General features: G+C 44.8%; 1 protein-coding gene across 7 annotated transcripts in view; it reads left to right on the top strand.

Moving 5' to 3' along the window:
* Nucleotides 1-21,073, top strand: part of DZANK1 (double zinc ribbon and ankyrin repeat domains 1) — a 64,316-nt gene that overhangs the window by 27,833 nt on the left and 15,410 nt on the right. For 6 of the 7 annotated variants that reach the window (XR_016216682.1, XR_516674.5, XR_516673.5 and 3 more), the window contains exons 9-14: nt 3,018-3,131; nt 9,222-9,314; nt 13,742-13,864; nt 14,670-14,810; nt 16,851-17,058; nt 20,036-20,139. Coding sequence is in view for 4 of the 7 variants with exons in the window: in XM_008256348.5 (XP_008254570.4) it covers nt 3,018-3,131; nt 9,222-9,314; nt 13,742-13,864; nt 14,670-14,810; nt 16,851-17,058; nt 20,036-20,139 (783 nt within the window). In the remaining 3 variants the exon portion in view is untranslated. The remainder of the gene's footprint in view (nt 1-3,017; nt 3,132-9,221; nt 9,315-13,741; nt 13,865-14,669; nt 14,811-16,850; nt 17,059-20,035; nt 20,140-21,073) is intronic. The other variant, XM_089308218.1, reaches the window with a different exon arrangement.

The following is a 21,073-nucleotide window of genomic DNA, read 5'->3' as shown; positions in this document are numbered from 1 at the left end:
AAAGAAGCTAAAAATTGATCAGTCCATTTAAGTCTGTGAGCTTTGGCTGATTATGTGTAGGTGATGATTGATTTTATCTTACCACTTAAGTTGCAGTTAGTTGGAAGACATATTTGCCTTGCTAAAAATGAAAGCCTTCACTAAAATATGTTCAATATTTTAAAAAGACTTGAAATATGGGGTTGTTTTGGACTGGAGTTTACCAGGTTAAAGGGATCTGTGATGCTGAGTGAAAAATGATGCTCTTTAGAGACACAGTCACTAAGAAAACTTTACAAATTCAGTGAGTTCCAGGTCTTAGAATTGAGTTATGCCCTCAAGCAAGGGATCAGGTGCTAACTGGGTATCTCTTTTTTAACTCTTCCTCCAATTTGTTGCTCAAGATTATGGTAGAAGTTAATTTACCTCTGTAATACATTTGAGCTCCTTGCAGAAGACAATACAGAAAGTGAAATGTGAATGGGTCCCATTAGCTTCAAATTTTCCTGTTTGTGCAACGTCAACGTTATTTCCACTTGCGTAGAAACAGATTTTCAGAAATTATTTTGCTTTTGTAGGGAGAAATGATTATTAGAGAGTATACATATATGAAATGATGAATTATGAATAACTTTGCAGTTTGAACCAACAGCCATTTATTAAGCTGGGCTGCTGGGATCTCAAGGGGAGGCTCCTCCTCCTGGGCACTGGACACTCAGTGGAGCACGGTAGAGAGGTGCAGGTGCACCTCGGCTCCAAATCCACCCTGCCCTGCCCTGCATCATGGCCGTGGTGCTGCCCCCTGTAGGCGTTTCTCCTTTGCCCGCTGGCTGGAAGTTTTTGTCCCTAGAGGGAGGGACACTGCTCCTAGGGACTCTGCCAGCGAACGGGCTCACCTCTTTTCCTGGCTCTGGTATGCTTTCCTCTCTTTTTGCTCCGTGGTGGTCAGCTAACCAATAGGATGCCCAGTTGTGCTGACGCCTCTGCATTTCTTGGTGAGTCCCACTGGCAGCCCAGGGGCAGCCCCCAGCTTGTCTCAGCAGCCTTCCAGCTGTTCTGCCAGCTCCCGAGAGATTACTGTTTTTCTTCCTCTGTGCAGCATTTCTTGGCTATTGTTTCTTCAAATTCTTTTTCTGTCTCTATGATGCGTATCTTGGTAGGCTTGATACTGCCCCACTGGTCTTTCTTAAGTATTTTTTTCTCTGTTCTTCAGATTGAATCATTTATGTTGAATTGTTTCAAGTTCACAGATTCTTTCTGCTCTCATCTCAATCTGCTGTTCAGTCCCTCTTTGATTTTTTTTTTTCATTTCTCTTGTTTTTAACAGATTTGATTCCAGATTTTGTCTCAGTTCTTTTTCAGAATTTCTGTTTCCGTATTGAGAGTCCCCATTCATCAGATCGTTGCCGTACTTTCTTTAATGTCTTAAATGTGGTTTCCTTTAGTTTTTTGAACACTTTTAATAATAACTGCTTTGAAATCTTTTTTAAAAGTTTATTTATTTGACAGAGTTACAAAGTGAGAGGAGAAACAGATCTTCTGGCTCACTCCCCAGGGGGTCACAGCAGCTACGGCTGGGACAGGTTGAAGCCAGGAGCCAGGGGCTTCATCTGGATCTCCCAAGTGGGTGGCAGGAGCCCAGCTTGGGCCATTTTCTGCTGTTTTTCCCAGAGCACAGCAGGGAGCTGGATCTGAAGTGGAGCCTCAGGGACACGAATCAGCGCCCATAAGGGATGCTGGCATTGCAGGCTGCGGTTTAACCTGCTGCACCACAGCACCAGCCCCTGCTTTGACATCTTTATCTGAGGCAGTCTGTTGACTGTTTTCCCCCTGGATGTGGGTCATGCTTTCTTGGTTTCTGTCTTTTTGTGTCTTTCATATTTTTTCTTGAATACTGAACATTTGAAGGAATGCTACATTGTAGCAACTCTGGATACTGTCTTTTCCCCCTTGGGGTTATTGTTTTTTGTTTATTTATGTGGATTAAATATTTAATGCCCGTCTTCTCTGCAGTGTGTGGCCACTGATGTCAGAGGTTAATTTTTTTCTTGTTTTTGTGTTTAATCCTGGAGTTACCCTTGGGTCTGCATTTATTACTGTCCAACTGAAGGCTGACCAGAAATTATGCTCCACCACCTTGAGTCAGCTGGGCTTCTGCTCTCTGCCTTTGGGGCTGTCTGTGGGATGGGTAGATCATTCATGCTTCCCGCTGTCTCCTACTTTGTGCTGAACTCTTGCATATCCTCTGCAGTCTCCATCAGCCAGGGCGGTGTCCGTGCCTTGGGCCCACCATGACTTATGCTGCAGGTGTGTATTGGCCCCCAGTCAACAAAGGACATGTGCAGAGTTTCTCAAGTGTAGTCAGTTTAGCCGCTGCAGCTCCCTATCAAGTCCTTCGTGGGTTTGACTGTCCATTGATTATCCCAAGCAGGACCATACTCTTGGGCTAGTGGAGCACCATTCCCTCCTCCTTGCCCATCACTGAGAATTGCCGTCTTAACAACTGCTCGGAGGAAGCAAGGCCTGTCCATGAGCAGCCACGTATCTGCTGGTTTTCATAGCCAGCCCTGCCCCATAGAGTGACCACACACAGAACTGGGGAAGGAGGAAGTAGCCCCGTGCGGGAACCACAAGGACTTGTGGTGTGAAGGTCAGGCAGACTTAGGAACTGTTCAGTTTGTTTCCTGCCTTGGGTTGACTTTCAGAGTGCAGAAGTGATTGACATTTGACAGTTCCATTGGACTTTATAGCTGATTTTTTGAGAATGGTGTTTATTGACCTCCTCATTCCATTGTGCTGAAGTTAATTTCCCATGGCTCTTTTTCTTTCCTGCGCCCCTCCCCATGTGCATGCACTCCCTCTCTTCTACAATAAACATATTTTAACTCTTCATAGAAATAAAAGAAACTAAAATAGTAATGTAAGGTAATTATTTTAAAAGTTGTTTTCACGGCAGGAAACAAAACGTTTACATCCTAAGATCTACCCCCTCCTTCAGTCTTTGCGCCCAAGACAGACCTGGCCTTTGCTTTGTGCAGATGGGCTTGTGTGCCGAATGTGGAAACCTGGTGCCCATGAACACTCCCATCTGTGTGGTGTGCGAGGCCACCCTGGCACTGCAGCTGCGGCCACAGGCCAGCCTCCACTTGAAGGTAAAGAAGTGTGGCTTTGTAAAAACACGAGTGGAATATGTGGAAAGTAATGTCTAATAATTGTATCTGTCTTCAGCTGATAGAATGGACAACAGCATCTGTAAACAAAACCCTTTCTGGTTTATTTTTTAAAGATTTTATTTGTTTTATTTATGTGAAAGGTAGAGTTACAGAGAGACAGGGAGAGATAGAGAGAGAGGTCTTTCATCTGCTGAGTCACTCCCCAAATAGCTGCAACAGCTGGGTCTGAGCCAGGCCAAAGCCAGGAGCCAGGAGCTTCATCTGGGTCTCGCACATGGGTGGCAGGGGCCCAGACACTTGAGCCATCTTCTGCTGCTTTTACCAGGCTATTTGCAGGGAGCTGGATCAGAAGTGGAGCAGCCTGGACTTGAACCAGCACCCATATGGAATGTTGACATTGTAGGCAGCATCTTAACACACCACACCACACCACAATGATGGCCCTGCAAAAGCCATTCTAATAAGGTGTCCTGCTAAACCAAGTGTTCAGCTTGCCAGCAGGATCTGTAATGTTACAAGAGATATATTTCCTGAACTTTGATTTGAAGAACAAATTGCACGACTGCTAACTTAGTGTTTTTTGCTGCCTGAATTTAAACTGCAACATTGCGTTTAATATTGATTTACCATCTCATCCTTAAAATGGCGTCATGCTTTTGTTGAAGAAGAATTATTAGACCTTGTCACATGGAGAAAACCTTATATATTATTGCATACATTTAAAAAACTAGAGAAATTATACCATTAAAAATTTTGGCAGGGGGCCGGTGCTGTGGCACAGCAGGCAAAGCCACCGCCTGCAGTGCCGGCATCCCATATGGGTGCTAGTTCCTGTCCCGGCTGCTCCTCTTCTGATCCCACTCTCTGCTATGGCCTGGGAAAGCAGTAGAAGATGGCCCAAGTCCTTGGCCCCTGCACCTGCGTGGGAAGACCCAGAAGAAGCTTCTGGCTCCTGACTTCGGATCGGCACAGCTCCGGCCATTGTGGCCAATTGGGGAGTAAACCAGCGGATGGAAGATTTCTCTTCTCTCTACTTCTCCTTCTCTCTCTGTGTAGCACTGACTTTCAAATAAAAAAATAAAAAATAAAATTAAAAAAATTTTGGCATAATCATTTAATATAAAGTTATATTTTTCATCAGTTTTAACATATAACCCCATTTACCTTTTCAATTCTAAATGAGGGCCATAGTGGATAAAATGATTTGATAAAAGGCATTCTGGACATAAAAGCAAGAATTTTTATCAGTATGCAAATTTGTGGGTTTACTAATGTACAATCAGGACTGTAACATTTCTAGAATGGTCTTGGGTTCTATGTGGGCAAAATGTATTAAGAGAACAGATAAATTATTTTTTCTTTCACCTCCAAACACCCTTCACAGTGAAAAGATCAGTGTTGTGTTCCAGACTATGCAAAGCCTTCAGAAAGGAGATTTTGAATAAATTCTTAGGTCAATGTCAGATAGATGAAAATTTACTAAGATTTTTTTGAGATGACTGTGTTTAATCTTAAGGCACTTTGAAAACTACCATAGAGAACCACTATCCAGCCCCAGAAGCCAGTGCCTAGATCTCTTACACACGAGAGAAAAGCAGCTTCTCTCTTGTTTAAGCCACTGTTCTTCTGGGTCTTCTGTCACTCACAGCAGAACTTCTTAATGTATTTGCTCAGGTTGTTTGAAGATGATACCATTCCAAACTCTTTGGAATATTCAGAAAGGGTGTTAGTTGTGGCCAGAATTCAGCATATATCATGCTGTCTTGAGTATTTGGAATCCAGAGTTGTTCTCATTTTGTGAGAAGGCAGGGAGATATAAAGGTATAAGTAATTTCTCCTTCCACTTTGTTGTAAATTCTATACTGAGGATAAACACAGAACTTCTATCTGATTAGTAGCATTAAATACAGGAGTGGCCCTTGAAGGGCAAATTTGATGAGAGAGAGAGAGAGATGGTCACTTGTAGCTTTTTTCTACTTGGTTGTTGGGCCAAAGTTAGAATATACACCTTACAGCGAGGAAACCAACTAAGAATTCAGTAATGAAATATAGAAAATCAAGCCTAATCAACTTCTGATGTTGAGTTTTCAAGGGATTTTATGGACTTTGAAAGCATTGAGTAAACAAGCTTCACATTAACTGTGTTCCTGGAATTTGGTCCAGCTTTCATAAAAGGGCTCTGTCCAACGTTACTCTTCCCAGGATCCTAGGAAATAATGACTCGACCTTTACTGTCTTGTCAAGAAGTGAGAACCTCATGATGATTTCCACTGGCACTGTGTGCTTCCCTACTGTATTGTGTTTTTTAGCATTAGATTTTATTTTTTAAAGATATTTTTATTTATTTGAAAGAGTTACACAGAGAGAGGAAAAACAGAGAGAGAGGTCTTCCATCTGCTGGTTCACTCCCCAATTGGCCACAATGGCCGGAGCAGCACCGATCTGAAGCCAGGAGTCAGGAGCTTCTTCCAGGTCTTCCCACACGGGTGCAAGGGCTCAAGGACTTGGACCATCTTCCACTGCTTTCCCAGGCCATAGCAGAGAGCTGGATGGGAAGTGGAACAGCGGGGACTCACACTGGTGACCATATGGGATGCTGTCACTGCAGGCGGCAGCTTTACCCTCTACACCACAGCGCCAGCCCCTAGCATTAGGTTTTTAAGATCTGTTAAAAGACATACGTTCTAAAAATATACATCTTATACTGTTAACAATTAAGCTCTTAATGATGTCTCTTTCATGAAAACATTTTGTTCACTCTTGGCATCACCTCTTTCTGCCTTCTGTTTGGAAAACTAACCACAGATATAGTGTGTTCTGCACTGTAAGGCGTTGTTGGAATATACTATGGTTTTAATGATCTGTGATTACTTTAAAATAGACTGTGGGAAAAAAAAAAAAAAAACAGGAGTATTTGGAAGAAATCTGAACTCCCAGCAATGCCAGGGTTTCACAGGGAGTGATATGAACCTGAGCAAGCATCTGAACAGGAAAGATTGGGAGGATGCAGGAGCTTGGTTTTCAGGCCAGGACTCTGAGAGCAGCAGGTGCTTGGGTCTTGTCCCAGGCCTCTGGCATCTCTCTCCATGGGGTGTCCATGAACCATCCTGTAGGTTCACCCAGCTCCTTTGGCTGTGGCCCTCAGTTTCTGGGGGGCTTTCTCAAATGTACCTTGAATAATTTTTTGATTAACATGTAATAGTTTTTAATTGACATGTACTACTTGTACATTTTTAATGGGCTACAGTGCAATATTTCAACACATGTATGCTGTATAAACTGACCACATCAGGTCATGGACACTTCCATTTCCTTAGTTTTTCTTTATGTTTGGAGCCTACAAGCTTCTCTCCTCTCATCTCCTTTCACCTGAAGACATTAACTCTCCCTCAGCAAGAAGAGATGCTTCAGTTTCCTTTGGACTTATTTTTTTTTTAAAGACTTATTTGTCTATTTGAAAGTCAGAGTTACAGAGAGATGGAGAGAAAGGGAGAAAGAGATCTTCCATCCACTGGTTCAATCCCCAAGTGGATGCAATGGCCAGGGCCGAGCCAGGAGCTTCATCTGGGTCTCCCACATGAGTAGCAGGGGCCCAAATACTTGCACCATCGTCCGTTGCTTTCCCAGGCCATTAGCAGGGAGCTGGATCAGAAGTGGGGCAGCCAGGACAAGAACTGGCACCCATGGGGGATGTGGGTATCATAGGCAGGGGCCTTATCTGCTGTGCCACAGCACTGGCCCCTCCTTTGAGCTTTAATGAGCAACATGGACTTCATTCATGTTGGGGTTCCTAGAATCCACGAGACTCAGGGCTGGAATCCTCCTGAAGTCATTACCCTGAATCTGAGGATTCCCGTGACTGGGATACAGTCACTGCCTGTGAGACTGAGCCCCGCGCGCAGTGATGTGGGCTGAGGCCAGCATTATGACTCTACAGCAAGCAGCACCTTAGCTTAGCATCTCACAGAGTCAGCTCTGAGATTAAGTGTTCAATGGCCTGTTAGTTTGTTTCCAACGTTCTTGCTCATTTTATTATGTCAACTAAGACTTATTTTGGGGGAGTTTGAAAATTGTTCTCCTTGGGGCCAGCACTGTGGCAGAGTAGGTTAAGCTTCCACCTACAGCGCTGGCATCCCATATGGGCACCAGTTTGTTTCCTGGCTGCTCCTTTTCCGATCCAGCTCTCTGCTATGGCCTGGGAAGGCAGTAGAAGATGACTCAAGTCCTTGGGCCCCTGCACCCACATGGGAGACCCAGAAGAAGCTCCTGGCTCCTGGCTTCAGATTGGCCCAGCTCTGGCCATTGTGACCATTTGGGGAGTGAATCAGCAGATAGAAGAGCTTTCTCTCTGTCTCTCCATCTCTCTGTCTGCAACTCTATCTCTCAAATAAATGAATAAATAAAAAATGTTCTCCTAACTGCTTTATAAGGAGAAGTTTTATCCCAGTGACTAAGTTGAGTCACTAAATTGCTTAGTACCAGGCAAATAAATGATATGTTGCAATGGGATGGTGAATGAGGAAACTGACTTAAGAAAAAATCCTCATAGATATCTAGCATCCTTACTGAGGCCACCTGATTGTGGCCCCGGTCCCGGATCATCCCTGCAAACAGCTGTGAGTCTGTGAGTCTGTGATTTAAAATGATTTCTTTTTAAAAAAAATTTATTTATTTATTTATTTGAAAGAGTTACATGGAGAGAGGAAAGGCAGAGAGAGAGAGAGAGGTGAGAGAGGTGCTCCATCTGCTGCTTTACTCCCCAACTGGCCACAATGGCCGGAGCTGTGCCAATCCGAAGCCAGGAGCCAGGAGCTTCTTCCAGGCCTCCCATGTGGGAGCAGGAGCCCAAAGACTTGGGCCATCTTTCACTGCTTTCCCAGGCCACAGCAGAGAACTGGATTGGAAGTGGAGCACCCAGGTCTCAAACCGGCACCCATATGGGAGGCTGGTGCTTTAGGCCAGGGCGTTAACCGACTGCACCACAGTGCCAGCCCCTAAAATAATTTCTAACTGTGGGTCATCACCACTGCTCTGGAAGGAAGGAAGTCCAGGTATGGCATTAGAAGCCACCCAAGACCATGGAAAAAAGCTACTGACCAAGAAAATGATGTGCAGTGGGCCTGATGCAGTAAGGTAGACGGCCACTTTGAGAGTCTTAGTAGTGTCTTTGAAGGGAGAAGAAGGAAAGATGTGCATAGGGATTGGATGATTTTAAACAGGGTTTGGTAGAAGTGAGCCTGATGCAAGCCATGGGTGATACTCCTGGGTCGGCGTGGGGTCATCAGTTGTAGCAAATGTACCACCATGGCATGGGATGTCAGTACACGGGGTCATTGTGTGTGGGCTGGGGTGAGCATTCCTGGCCCCCGTGATTTCTGCTCAATTTTGTGTAAACCTGAAACTACTAAAAAAAAAATAAAATTTATTAGAAATTTTTTAAAGGATATTTTGCAAGACAGGTCCAGTTTAGAGCATGTTTGGATTAGGTGAAATCGTGACTTACTAGGTTTGGATGGTGGGCCCTGTTGAGCTTAGAAGCAAGTAAGCAAATTTTTTTTTTTCAGTATTGCACCTGTAAACCCAGGATCTTGACTTGGAAAGTTGCACTTATCATTCCCCTTCCCAACAGTGAGAAACTACAGAGCAAACCTGAATTCATGTTTAACACAAAGCCCCATGGGGGAAAATCCTAGTCCAAGAGCCAGACTACTTGTAAACACACTTAGAAGCTTTTGCTGGTCTCGAGTCCCTCTGTTCCCTGTTTAAGCCACGAAATGAACAGCCTACTGACCATCAAGTTTCCCACATTGGAAAATAAACAAACCTACACATACTGAGTGCAACATTTTCCATTTGTCTTCCCAAGATCACATGAATACTCTGTTTGGAGTCTCGTTTCTTTTACAGCTCTGTTGTCTGACACTGTGCTGTGATAATTACTAAACAGACTGAGTATTCAGGGCCTGGGTGTTGTAATGGGGCCCTTAGCTGTCTAGTACGCTGATGCGACTGCTTGACGATTTCTTGACACAATTGTGGAATGTGTATTTCTCTTTCCCTGTTGTCAAGGAGAAGGCAATCTGCCGCACCTGTGGCACGGGGAATCCCGCTCACCTGAGATACTGTGTCACCTGTGAGGGGGCCCTGCCTTCATCACGAGAGGTAGGTGGATTGCGTGTGCCAGTCCTGTATTTAGTAGCTGCTACATGTTTGATAAGAGAAAAATAATCTGCAGTGGGGAGAGAGGCCAAAAATAAAGCTTACTCATGGTAAACTGAAAGTAACCTTTCTCTATATGGGGAAGAATTTATATATCCATCCATGCAAAATCGTTTTCCCCTCCAAAGCCTTAACTTTGAGAGGAATCAGTAAAAACTGACAATTTCTGCAATTTTGTTTAACAGCCTTGCCTGGGAGACTGGCAGAGCCTGTGGGGCCCCATTTATAATTTCTGTTCAGTCAAGTTCATCTCTGTTGACAGGGTGCACCTGCTGCTTTTTGAAATCAAGAACCTGGTAGCCACTTCATTTCTTAGGTTTCCTGCCAGTCTGTGTTGAGTGTTGAAGAAATAGAGGCGCATGCAGTTGAAGTACAGTGGATGGGTTCAGTTTAGATGATCTGTTTATGTTTACAAAGTATGTCTGATAAACTTTAAAATGACTTCCAGTTGACTCCAAGAAGAAGCTGGCATCTACTAGCCAACGTAAAAGGAAAAAAAGTGTTTCTGTCGGGCTGTCATATATATTGTGGCCTGTGGGGTTTGCTGTCTTCTCAGAGAGGCTCCTCGGGAAACTGGACAGTGCATGCTGATCGGTGTGGTCATCATGGTTGGTATCACATGGGAGGGTTTCAGTTTCCTAGCACTGCTGAAACAAAGGGCTAAAGCCAAGCAACTGGAAGCAACAGAAATATATGGCCTCACGTTCTGGAGTCCAGAAATCCAAAAATCAGGGTATCAGTGGGGCCATGCCTCCTCTGAGGGCACTGGGGAGGGAACTGTCCCAGCCCCTCGTCGAGCTGCTGGTAGCCTCACGCTCCCCAGGGCTTCTAGGTGCATCCTTCAGCATCTGCCCTCGCCCTCACCCAAGGTTCTCCTGTGTCTTCACATCAGCTTCCCTCCCTATGTGTCTGCCTCTGTGCCCAGATTTCCCTCTTCTTTAAGGGTATCAGTCACACTGGATCAGGATCCACTCTGAAGACCCCACATTTTAACCTGACAACCTCCATAAAGACCCTGTTTCCAAGTAAGGGCACATTCTGAGGTGCTGAATGTCTTTCTCTGAGAGAGGCACAATTCGACCATATGGAGGAGGTGGACAAGGTATCCTTGAAGATTGTGTCTAAACACTGACAGTCTAAGACCAGTGGAGTTGAAAGAACACTTTTGGTTCCTAGTCTTATTGGGGCATAATTTATATGCAATAAAATTCACCTGATTTCATTGCACAGTTTGGCAAATATTCATTATTATACATAATCTTTATATTTGATATTGATTCTGCAGTATGCATATACCACTGATTGACTTATTCATCGGTACTTGTGCTGTTTTCACTTGGGAATATTTTTTTTTTTTTGACAGGCAGAGTGGACAGTGAGAGAGAGAGACAGAGAGAAAGGTCTTCCTTTTTCCATTGGTTCACCCTCCAGTGGCCGCCACGGCTGGTGCCCTGCGGCTGGTGCACCGCGCTGATCCGATGGCAAGAGCCAGGTGCTTCTCCTGGTCTCCCATGGGGTGCAGGGCCTAAGTACCTGGGCCATCCTCCACTGCACTCCCTGGCCACAGCAGAGAGCTGGCCTGGAAGAGGGGCAATCGGGACAGAATCTGGCGCCCCGACTGGGACTAGAACCCGGTGTGCCGGCGCCGCAAGGCGGAGGATTAGCCCAGTGAGCCGCGGCGCTGGCTGTTCACTTTGGGAATATTATCAATAGTGCTGCATTCATATACAACTCTTCATATGAACATAGTTGTCATTTCTCTTGGATAAATGCTTCCTGTCTAAGTTCATTTTTAATTTTATAAAATATACCTGAATAAAGACAACCCAAGTTGTCTTTAATCAGGTGTTTTGTCTTTAGCTGAGCTTTGAGTCTGTGCTGCGTTTGTGCTGTTCAGGGGTCTGTAAGAGATGTAAGCTCACAGGACTTGGGGGTCCCTCCCTGTCTTTCTCTGAGTGCTCCCTACGTCTTCAGCAGCCAAGGCTAGCTTCAGTTTTCTGGTGCTCTTGGCTGAAAATAATGCCTTTTGTCCCCCCGCTTCATGGGCACTGCGGGGATTGCCAGTAGCCACAGCCTACAGGCCATGGAGATGGGGACTCGCTCTGTGTAACTCCCTCCATCTGTGTGTGTGCAAGGGCCCACCTGCCTGTTCACTCAGCCCAGTGCCTCCATGTGTGAGGAGCAGATTTTCTCATTGTTTTCTCCCTGGGAGTGATCGTCATTTCCAGAAGGAAAGTGTCCATGTAGTCTTTTAGGAAGATAATTTCTGTTACTTAATATGCATTTCTTTTTCAGAACTGAGACTCAAAACTTGATAGCGAGCTGTCAGATGTAATCAGAAAGCACATTATTCCTGAATCAAATCCGCTATAATTTTAGGGTAATCTTTTGTCGATAGTTGTTTGAATGTCGGTGTGGTCATGTGGTTTCAGACTTAATGTCGCTCTCCCATTGTGCAGTTGCCCTCTGAGATTTTCCAAGACGAGAGAGAGAGAGACAGAGAGACAGTGAGAATGAGAAAACATGAACATAGAAGAGAGCGACAATTACGGACTCAGTCCAGGGATGATCTTGCCAGGAGATTTAAATAAATTACTCAGACTTCTTTCCTCGGGGATTCTGGACTTCTTACTTTAATAGTACAATAATTTAGGTTGATTTTATTAACTATCAGTGATGGAATTTTCTGGGTCCTATCTGTCAGTGATGGGTCGTATCTATCAACAAAACTGTTTTTATAACAATTGTAAAGTTGAGTTTGTTGTAAAAATTGTATCTTTATCTGAATGGCATATCAGAGTCAGATGTTCATGTGAAGATGTTAGAATTTAGATGAGAGAATGAAGGTACCATAGAAGTAACCAGGCACATTCAATCTGATAGGTTTATGTCTTTTCTTTGTTTGGCAGCATTAATACGATGGGGTAAGGTAACTTTCCTTTCTTCCTTTTTTTTTTTTTTTTTATTTAAAGCAATGTGATTATTCAGAAATCCACTTGAATGGTAGATGCATTTCAAGGAAAGGTCTGAAGACAGAAACCCAGACTGGCAATTTTGTTTTCCATCCAAGCCCTATTTTAACAGTAAAGTAATTGAAATACAAGATAGAGAGCGAAAGTCTGCAAGAGTTTCTCCTTTAATTTCCCTGAAGGACTGGCGCTGCACAGAAACAGGAGTAAACGCACACAGCAAGGGCTCTCCTTTCCCAGGCCCCAGTGGGTGGCGGGGCCCGATGTGGCCTCTTGTTGGCTAGGTTTCGGTTGCAGGGTCACAGAGCAGGCCCTGCAGCAAAGCACGATGGGGCTGGGGAATCAAGTGCCTCTGGAGGAAGAGCTATCCTTAGGAAACCTTCTCCGGAGTGGGCATCTTAGGCGGTGCACCTGCCAAGTTACTGGCTGAATCAGTTACCCATTGATTTGGGAACTGTTTGAATGCCCTGGGTGCAAGGTGTCAGCTACTGTGCTGGTGGGGAAGATGTGAAACTGTCACGTCCTTTCCCTTCATGAAGTCAGGATCTAGCAGCCAGCAGCGCCGGAAGGCAGCCAGCTGGCTTTGGAGCCTGCTCCTGTGCCACGCCTTCCTGGGTACTTAATGGCTGTCAGTCGTGTGGCATCCCCTACACACCTGCGTTGTATTGAAGCGGCTGTGAGGAGTCGTGGATAAAAGTCAGGCTGTCAAGTCAGAAGGCCTGGGGTTGAATTTGGGGTCTTGGTGTCTTCATGCCCTGGTTCCCCTCCCCCTCACTGTGACGGGGGCACCCACCTCCCAGGCCTGTTGTGTGGATTGATGGGAGGGCACAGGGCAGCGCTCAGAGCAGTGCCTCACATAGCAGGTGAATAGGTGGCAGGCCCTGTTACTGTCCCAATTGTAAGTAGCCTGAGCAAAGCCTCTAATCTAGGTCTGCCTACGGAAGTCTCAGAAATTCTTGTGAAACAGTTTTGTCTCCCTCCACTCCCCTCCCCAAAATGAAACTATTTTTTATGTATCCGGAGTGGAAAATAATGTCACATTTCCTTTTGGAAGCCAGAGTCTCAAGGAATAGAAGATAAACCTCACCCACAATACCTTAGGTAGCTCAGCTCTCTTTACATTCTTTCTCTACTATCAAATCAATGGCAAACTTGCGACCTTTGATGAGTGAAGTTACTGAAGGAGATCAGGATGTGTGAGGCACCATTGGCTCCCTCTGACCCCTGTGAAGGAACATGTGTTCCTCCCACCAAGTTATTAATTGGTAAAGCCCATCAAAGTTTTATCTTTTGGCAGGGGAGTAAAATGCCTGTATTTCCAGGACTTGCATTGTTCTGGGGTTGGGAGGGGGTTTGGAGACTGGCATTGATCTTACCTGTGGATGCTGTTTTGTTCACCAGTGGATGTGCAGTGGAGATAAAGCCCCTCCCCCACCCACTCAGAAAGGGGAGATCACTTCCTGCTCCAAATGTGGTCGCCGAAATCTCCGGGAGGCCCGCTTCTGCGACTGGTGTGGAGCCGCGGTGGGTATTTTAAAAGCAAGCTTCGTTGTGCTGAACATACACCTCACCACTGGCCTGGAGAGCCACACCCTGCCTCCATGGCCTTGCAGAAGTCACTCCTGTGACTGCCATACTGGTGCCTGTTTCCCCAAGAATCTGGAGAGAACCATCTTGCATTGCCATTCGGTTTGCATCTCTTTAAGGTTCAACATTTTCCCCTCATTTATTTGACTATTGACATTTCATCTCTTATGAGAATTGTGTTAGCCTACCTTTTACAATACGACACTCAAAATTGTTTGCTGTATGTCCTCATCTGAGAAAGTATTGCATACAAATAATAAAAAAGGTTTAGGGTGCAGGGTTACTCTCCCTTCTCATGTCAGTGCCACAATTCCTCTCCCCAGAAGCCATCACTAACTAATCACTGTTACCCCCTTTCTGGGTGTTACTTCAGCTGTTCAGTGCATCTGTTAGTAAAATGATCCAGTCCTTTCACTTAGCAATATAGCTTGTTAGTTACCTCTTCATTCTTTCCAGTGGATTCATAACATTTCATTGTCTACATGTATGTACTATGATCTATCTAGGCTATCCCCTATGGTTGGACACTTAGGTTGTTTCCAATGACTTCTTCTGCAGGAGATGGCCTGGAATATATCTCTTTGAGTACTTGTCCATCTGTAGGATAAATTCTAGAAGGAAGCATTGGTGGATCAGAGGGTATGGGCATGTACTGTTTTGATAGCTAGAGATGAGGTGGTATGAAAACAATTTAAATGGGAAAATTATAACTAAGATCTTAAACATATTCTCTGTCCTCTAGCTCAGCATTCCTTCTGGCTGCTCTGTTTGCTCTAAATGTGGGGCCAGCAATCAGCTGTCTGCCCAATTCTGTGGCTCCTGTGGTATTTATTTGAAGACCTTGGCAAGACTTAGCTTGGACAGCAGTCGCCCGTTTTCTGAGGTAAGGCTGTCACTGTAGTAAAAACCAGGAGTGCAAATAAATTCAACTTAGGTTTAAAACCTTCAAACAATTTCTTTGGAAATCAGAGATGCAATCTAAATTTTCTGTAGTAGATTGAGGTCTAATAGTTTTGGCAAGGCAGTGGATTGCCACTAAGGAGAAGTGGAGCTTTGTAAACTTAAAAAAAGAAATCATTTCCATTTTATTTGAAAGGCAAGGAGAGAGAGAGAGAGGGAGCAAGTGAGTGAGAGCGTACTCTTCCATCCACTGGTTTATTCCCCAATTGACCGCAATAGCCAGGTCTGGATCAGGCTGAAGCTAAGAGTTCAGAACTCACTCTAGGTCTCCCACATTGGTGGCAGAGACCCAAGGACTTGAGCCATCATCTGCTGCCTCCCAAGGTACACTTCAGCAGGAAGCTGGATCAAAAGCAATGAGGCCAAAACTTGAACCAAGCACTTTGACATGGGACAAAGGCGTCCAAGTGGCAGCCCAGCCACTGCATCAAATGCCCTCCCCCAAGAAGTGGATTTTAAATGCCTAGGATAGAATGTGCTTCTGTTGAATTCTTACATAGCATTGAGAATTTTCCCCCTGGTCTTGTATATGAAGACACTTAAAAAAGTTTGTGGAGGCCAGCGCCGCGGCTCACTAGGCTAATCCTCCACCTGCGGCGCCAGCACCCGGATTCTAGTCCCGGTTGGGGTGCTGGTTCTGTCCCAGTTGCTCCTCTTCCAGTCCAGCTCTCTGCTGTGGCCCGGGAAGGCAGTGGAGGATGGCCCTAGTGCTTGGGCCCTGCACCCGCATGGGAGACCAGGAGGAAGCACCTGGCTCCTGGCTTTGGATCGACACAGCGTGGCGGTGGTAGCAGCCATTTTGAGGGTGAACCAAAGAAGGAAGACCTTTCTCTCTGTGTCTGTCTCTCTTCACTGTCTAACTCTGCCTGTCAAAAAAAAAAAAAAGTTTGTGGCAAATTTGAATTTTAAAAAATAAACTTTTTTTGGCACTCAAAATTTTTGAAGTTCACACTTAGTTTTTTAAATAATATATATTTTCCATGACCTTTTTAAAATACCCTCATATTTCAGAGAACTTGTGTCCGGTACATAAGATTACTTCTTCCTTGTATAACAGCTGGGCATAGTTGCAGGGAGAGCATGTATGGTTATTTTCAGCAAAAGGAAAGTCTGCAAACTGGCTTCATGTTAGCTTTCGGTGCATTTCTGTATGCTGGGTACAGACTTCCCGGGTTTCTTCCTAGCTTTCTGTCATAAGAGCTGGAAGGCTGACAAGTGTTAGAGAGAAGGCACATGTGCCCCACCCTCTGCATGCAGCTGTAGGGGAGTTTATGACTTCTTTAATGTACGCTGAGACACCTGGATCCTGGGACTGCCGCTGCCCCGTGTGCTACCTCTGTGCAAATGAAACAAATGTCTCCTCTCAGAACTCTCGACTGCCACCTGTCGGAACTTGATTGCAGCGTAGCGATCGTGTTAGACATTTTCTATCCTCTACCAGAACATGTAGTATGCGTATTCTAATATGTGAACATGTGTCGTCCACCATGTGAGTGGTACCCCTTTAGACAGGATGCAGTGGTTAGCCCACAGAATCTCACGTGGTTGGTCCTCTCAGGTCCCCAGGTCCTGACGCCGGACAGTGTATCAGAGAGAATGTTGGTGCCAGTAGTTGAATGTGGGCGAGCTGTGGATTCTGTCTCCATTGGGTTGCAAAGCTGAGAAGATGGCTGTCTTTCAGGCCTCAGGCACAACAGGAAGCATCCAGGATGTGCTGAATTTGAGTCACTAGAGGGCTGAATGGATGGGGCTAGTTTCATGGATCCTGCTGGGAGTTGCCAGGGAAGAGAGAAGCAAGGAAGATGGAATAAGAACTGGAAAACCCGTTTCAGTTCAAAGTCCATGCTTTTCTTCTTTTGAGGGGGAGATACTTTTCATTCTAATTTAAGTAGCTTTCATTGAGTAAGATGAAGGATTCATTGTCTTCTGATTTTTTTTATAATGTTTTCTGCCTTACCCACAGGCCCGAGCTGCCTGGCAGTCCCTCAGTGTTCCTTTGCCCATGTCTGATGCTGGGAGCAAGAAGGACGTAGGCACGCAGACCGTTGGCCTGTTCTACCCATCCAGCAAGCTACTAGCCAAGAAGGAACAGGAACTGGCTTCTTTACAGCAGACACAGGAGAAGATGAGTGACCACAAACCTCTGCTCACCGCCGTCAGCCCGGGCAGAGGTGAGGAGGAAGTGATGCCTTTCTGCTGGTCAGAGGCAAACTCGTGCTGTTTCTGTCGGGATGGTAGCTCTTCCTTCAAGTTTAAGTACTCCCTTGTAATCGCAGCCCCATGTGGTCCATGGCATGGCACACGTGGGTTTCTTCTCCCTTGGGGGGCATGTGGTTAGTCTGCTTTATTACTGCCACCTTGCCAGTGGCTCTTTTTTATTGTGGTACCGGTCACGTAACACAGAGTGACTGTTTTTAAGTGATCCCTGCAGTGCATTGACAGTATTGTCCCAACAGCACAGTTTCCATAACATTTCCATGACCCCAAAAGTGAGCTCTGTGCTCTTCTAAGCCATCAGTCCCTGTGCCACTTCTCCCAGGGAAGGGCCTGGCAGCCCCTCATCCACTCGCTCTCTTTATGGGTTTGCCCATTCCAGATGCTTCATAAATGAAATTGCACAATGCATGGTCTTTTGTGCCTGCCTTCTTTCACTTAGCATAATATTTTTCAGGTTTTGCTATGCTATGGCACATTTCCATACTTCATTCTGAATAACAGTCTATTGTTGTGAGTATACCAATATGTAGTTTTGTGTATCCATTCACCAGCTGATAAACATTTGCGTTCTGCTCTCCATTTGGCTGTTAAGAACAACAGTGCTGTGAACATTTCTTTTTCAGTGGACGTATGTTCTCATTTCTCTCTGATTTATATATAAAACTATGGTTGCTGGGTCCGATGGTAACATCATGTTTAGCTTTTTAACGAGCTGCCAGACCACTTTCCAACGTGGCTGCACTCATTGACATTCTGACTACCAGGGTATCAGGGCTCTGATTTCTCTACTTCTTTGCCAGCATTTGTTGGTATATGACTTCTGTCATCATAGGCATACTGGTTGGTGTGAAGTGGTATCTCATTGTAGTTTTGGTTAGCATTTCCTTAGTGGCTAATGATGTTGAGCATATTTACATGTGCTGTTGGCCATTTATTTTTTTGGAGAAAGATCTGTCAAATACCTTACCCATTTTTACTTTTTTAAAAAAGATTTATTTATTTGAAAGTCAGATTTACACAGAGAAAAGAGGCAGAGAGAAAGTCTTCCATCCGCTGGTTCACTACCCAATTGGCTGCAACGGCTGGAGCTGTGCCGATCTGAAGCCAGGAGCCAGGAGCTTCTTCTGGGTCTCCCACGGGGGTGCAGGGGCCCAAGCACTTGAGCCATCTTCTACTACTTTCCCAGGCCATAGCCGAGAGCTGGATCAGAAGAGGAGCAGCCGGGATGAGAACCAGCGCCCATATGGGATGCTGGTGCTTCAGGCCAGGGCATTAACCCACTGTGCCACAGCACCGGCCCCACCCATTTTTACTTTTATTTTTTACTTTACCCATTTTTAAATTTGTTGGTTGACTTTATTGTTGAGATGTAAGAGTGCTTCACATATTCTAGAAACTCGACTCTCACCAGATATATGACTTGCACATACTTCCTACCATTCTATAAGTTGTCTTTGAATCTTCTTGATGTATCCTGTGAAGCTAAAAGATTTTAAATTTTGATTAAGTCCAATTTACCTGATTTTTCTTTCGTTGCTCATGTTTTTGGTCCTACCTAAGAATCCGTTACCAAATCCAGATCACAAATATTTATCCCTGTCTTTTCTTCTATGAGTTTTGTAGTTTTAGTTCTCACATGCAGGTCTTTGATCCATTTTGAGTTAATTTTTGTATATCATGTGAAGTCAGAGTCACACTCCCTTCTTTTGCATGGGGCTGTGCACTTGTCCCAATAACGTTTGTTGAAGAGATGTTTCATTCCCCACTGAATGCTCTTTGCATCCTTGATGAAAAATCAGTTCAACATAAATATCTTGAATTCTTTCTAAACTTCAGTTCTATTTCATTAATTCACCTATTTCATTAATTCACGGGTCTGTCCTTAGGCTAGAACCACACTGCGATTACTGTTGCTCTGTAGAGTGCCTTGAGACTGGGAAGTGAGAGTCTTCTTCCTTCATTCTTTTTCAAGGTTATTTTGGCTATTCTGGGTCTTTGAGTTTCCATATGAATTTTAGGATCAGCTCGATAATTTCTACGAAGAATCCAGCTGGGATTCTAACAGCGATTGTGTTGAATCTGTGGGCCTTTTGGCGAGTATTGTCATGTTAATAATTCTAAACCTTCCAATTAATGAACATCAAATATCTTTCCATTTGTTTAGATGTTCTTTAATTTCTTTCAGTCATGCAGGCTTCAGGGTGTACATTTTTATATTTTTGTTAACTTATTCCTTCATACAGTTGGCCCTTGGTATATCTGTATATTCAACCAACTCAGATGGGAAATACTGGGATGAGAGTTTGCAGACAAGTGAGCACAGGGCAGTGATGAAGTTAAGGCAGGTAGCTGGTCCCAGTGCAGTGCACCTTCCACCTGCACATGGGACACCAGACACCCTGGCTCGTGTAAAACCTCCTATGTTATTTAAATTGTGCCAGCCAATTCACATGTGTTTTAAACCTTGTATAGACAGAAAGGAGGCACAAAGAAACTTTTTGGAGTGATGGAGATATTCTCTATATTGATTGAGATGTGTATATCTGGCAAAACTCAAACTGTATATTTAAAATACTTTGGGGGAAAAAGAAGAAGGAAAAAAATCTGTAAGTTATGTGTGGGATCAAATAATAGAAGACGAAAAGACTTTCTGGATCTCAAAAGAAAAAGTACTTTCAAAAGTACTTTCTCAAAAGAAAGTACTTTTTCTTTTGAGAGTCTAATAGTCTATGATTAGCCAGATGTAACAAGAAGCCTGGGGCGGGAAAATGGAACTTACTCCAGTACACAGCTGAGGATTAGTAAGGAAAAACCATCGTGGTGTTTGGCAAAGGAAAATAACCTCCCTGAGAACACATGTCTCATGCTATCACCTGTCTTTCTTAGCCGCAGAAGAATTATCCCTATGGCTGGGTTTTGTTTCTTTTTTAGGATACTGGAGAAAACAGGTGGATCACATCTCTGCCCACCTGAGGTCTTACGCTCAGAACAACCCTGAATTCCGGGCCTTGATTGCAGAACCCAGGATGGGAAAGGTGGGTAAGCCGAGACTTGGCCACCGGGGCTTCCGTGAGGTCAGGCTGTGGCTGCCGCCTGACACCGCCCCTTGCTCGGCTCCTTTTCCTCCCTTGCCTTCTTCCCACATTTCCGTACTCTTCTTCCCTGTGAGCTCTGCCCCAGTAAATCACTTGCATATGAGAATTGTCTCCAGGTCTCCTTCTGAGGCTCCTGACCTAGGACAACAAGGTTCTGAATGTCTCGTGCATAGGTGCCACGTGCTGTGGAAATTCTGATGAGTAGAGCTCAAAGCCCAGAACATCCAAATTTACTTCATACACCGTTGATATGTAACACAACAGCATTCATGAGAGTTACCATTTAATGGTGCACTCAATATCATCACTGTAGTTCTCATAACAACACTACACAGAAGGAGTATTTTTTTAAATGGCCACAGATTCTTTGATAGTCCTCTCCACAAATGGAGGAAATTATGTCCCCTTTCCTGAATCTGGGTGGGCTTGTGACTGGCTGAGTGTATGTTGAAAGTGATGCTAAAGGACTTCCAAGACTTGGTCACATAAGGTTGTGTGGCTTCCTCTTGCTTGACATGCTCACCTCCTTGTTGGAGCCCAGCCACCCTTTGTGAGAAGCCCAAGCAAACATGGCCACAGGTGCACCAGTCTGTCGCCCCAGGGAAGCCAGTCCCTGAGTCATCCCAGCTCAGGAGCCAAATGACTGACCTCACTCTGGATCATTCCAGCCCCTCCCCCCACCAAGTCCTGCCACCTGTAGCCATTGGGGTCTTCCCAGCTGAGACCTCAACTTGGGGAGTAGAGACAAACTGTCTGTACTTTGTCCTGACTGAATCCATGAGCATAATAAAGTGGCTGTTTAATGCCACTACAATCTAGGTGCTTTTTCACATTGTAACAGATAATCAGAACAGCCTTATTTGACACCCAGGAA

The sequence above is a fragment of the Oryctolagus cuniculus genome, chromosome 11, assembly GCF_051225735.1.
Source record: "Oryctolagus cuniculus isolate XC-2025 breed Fujian yellow rabbit chromosome 11, ASM5122573v1, whole genome shotgun sequence".
Classification (NCBI taxonomy): domain Eukaryota; kingdom Metazoa; phylum Chordata; class Mammalia; order Lagomorpha; family Leporidae; genus Oryctolagus; species Oryctolagus cuniculus.
This window is presented reverse-complemented; position numbering and strand designations above follow the sequence as displayed.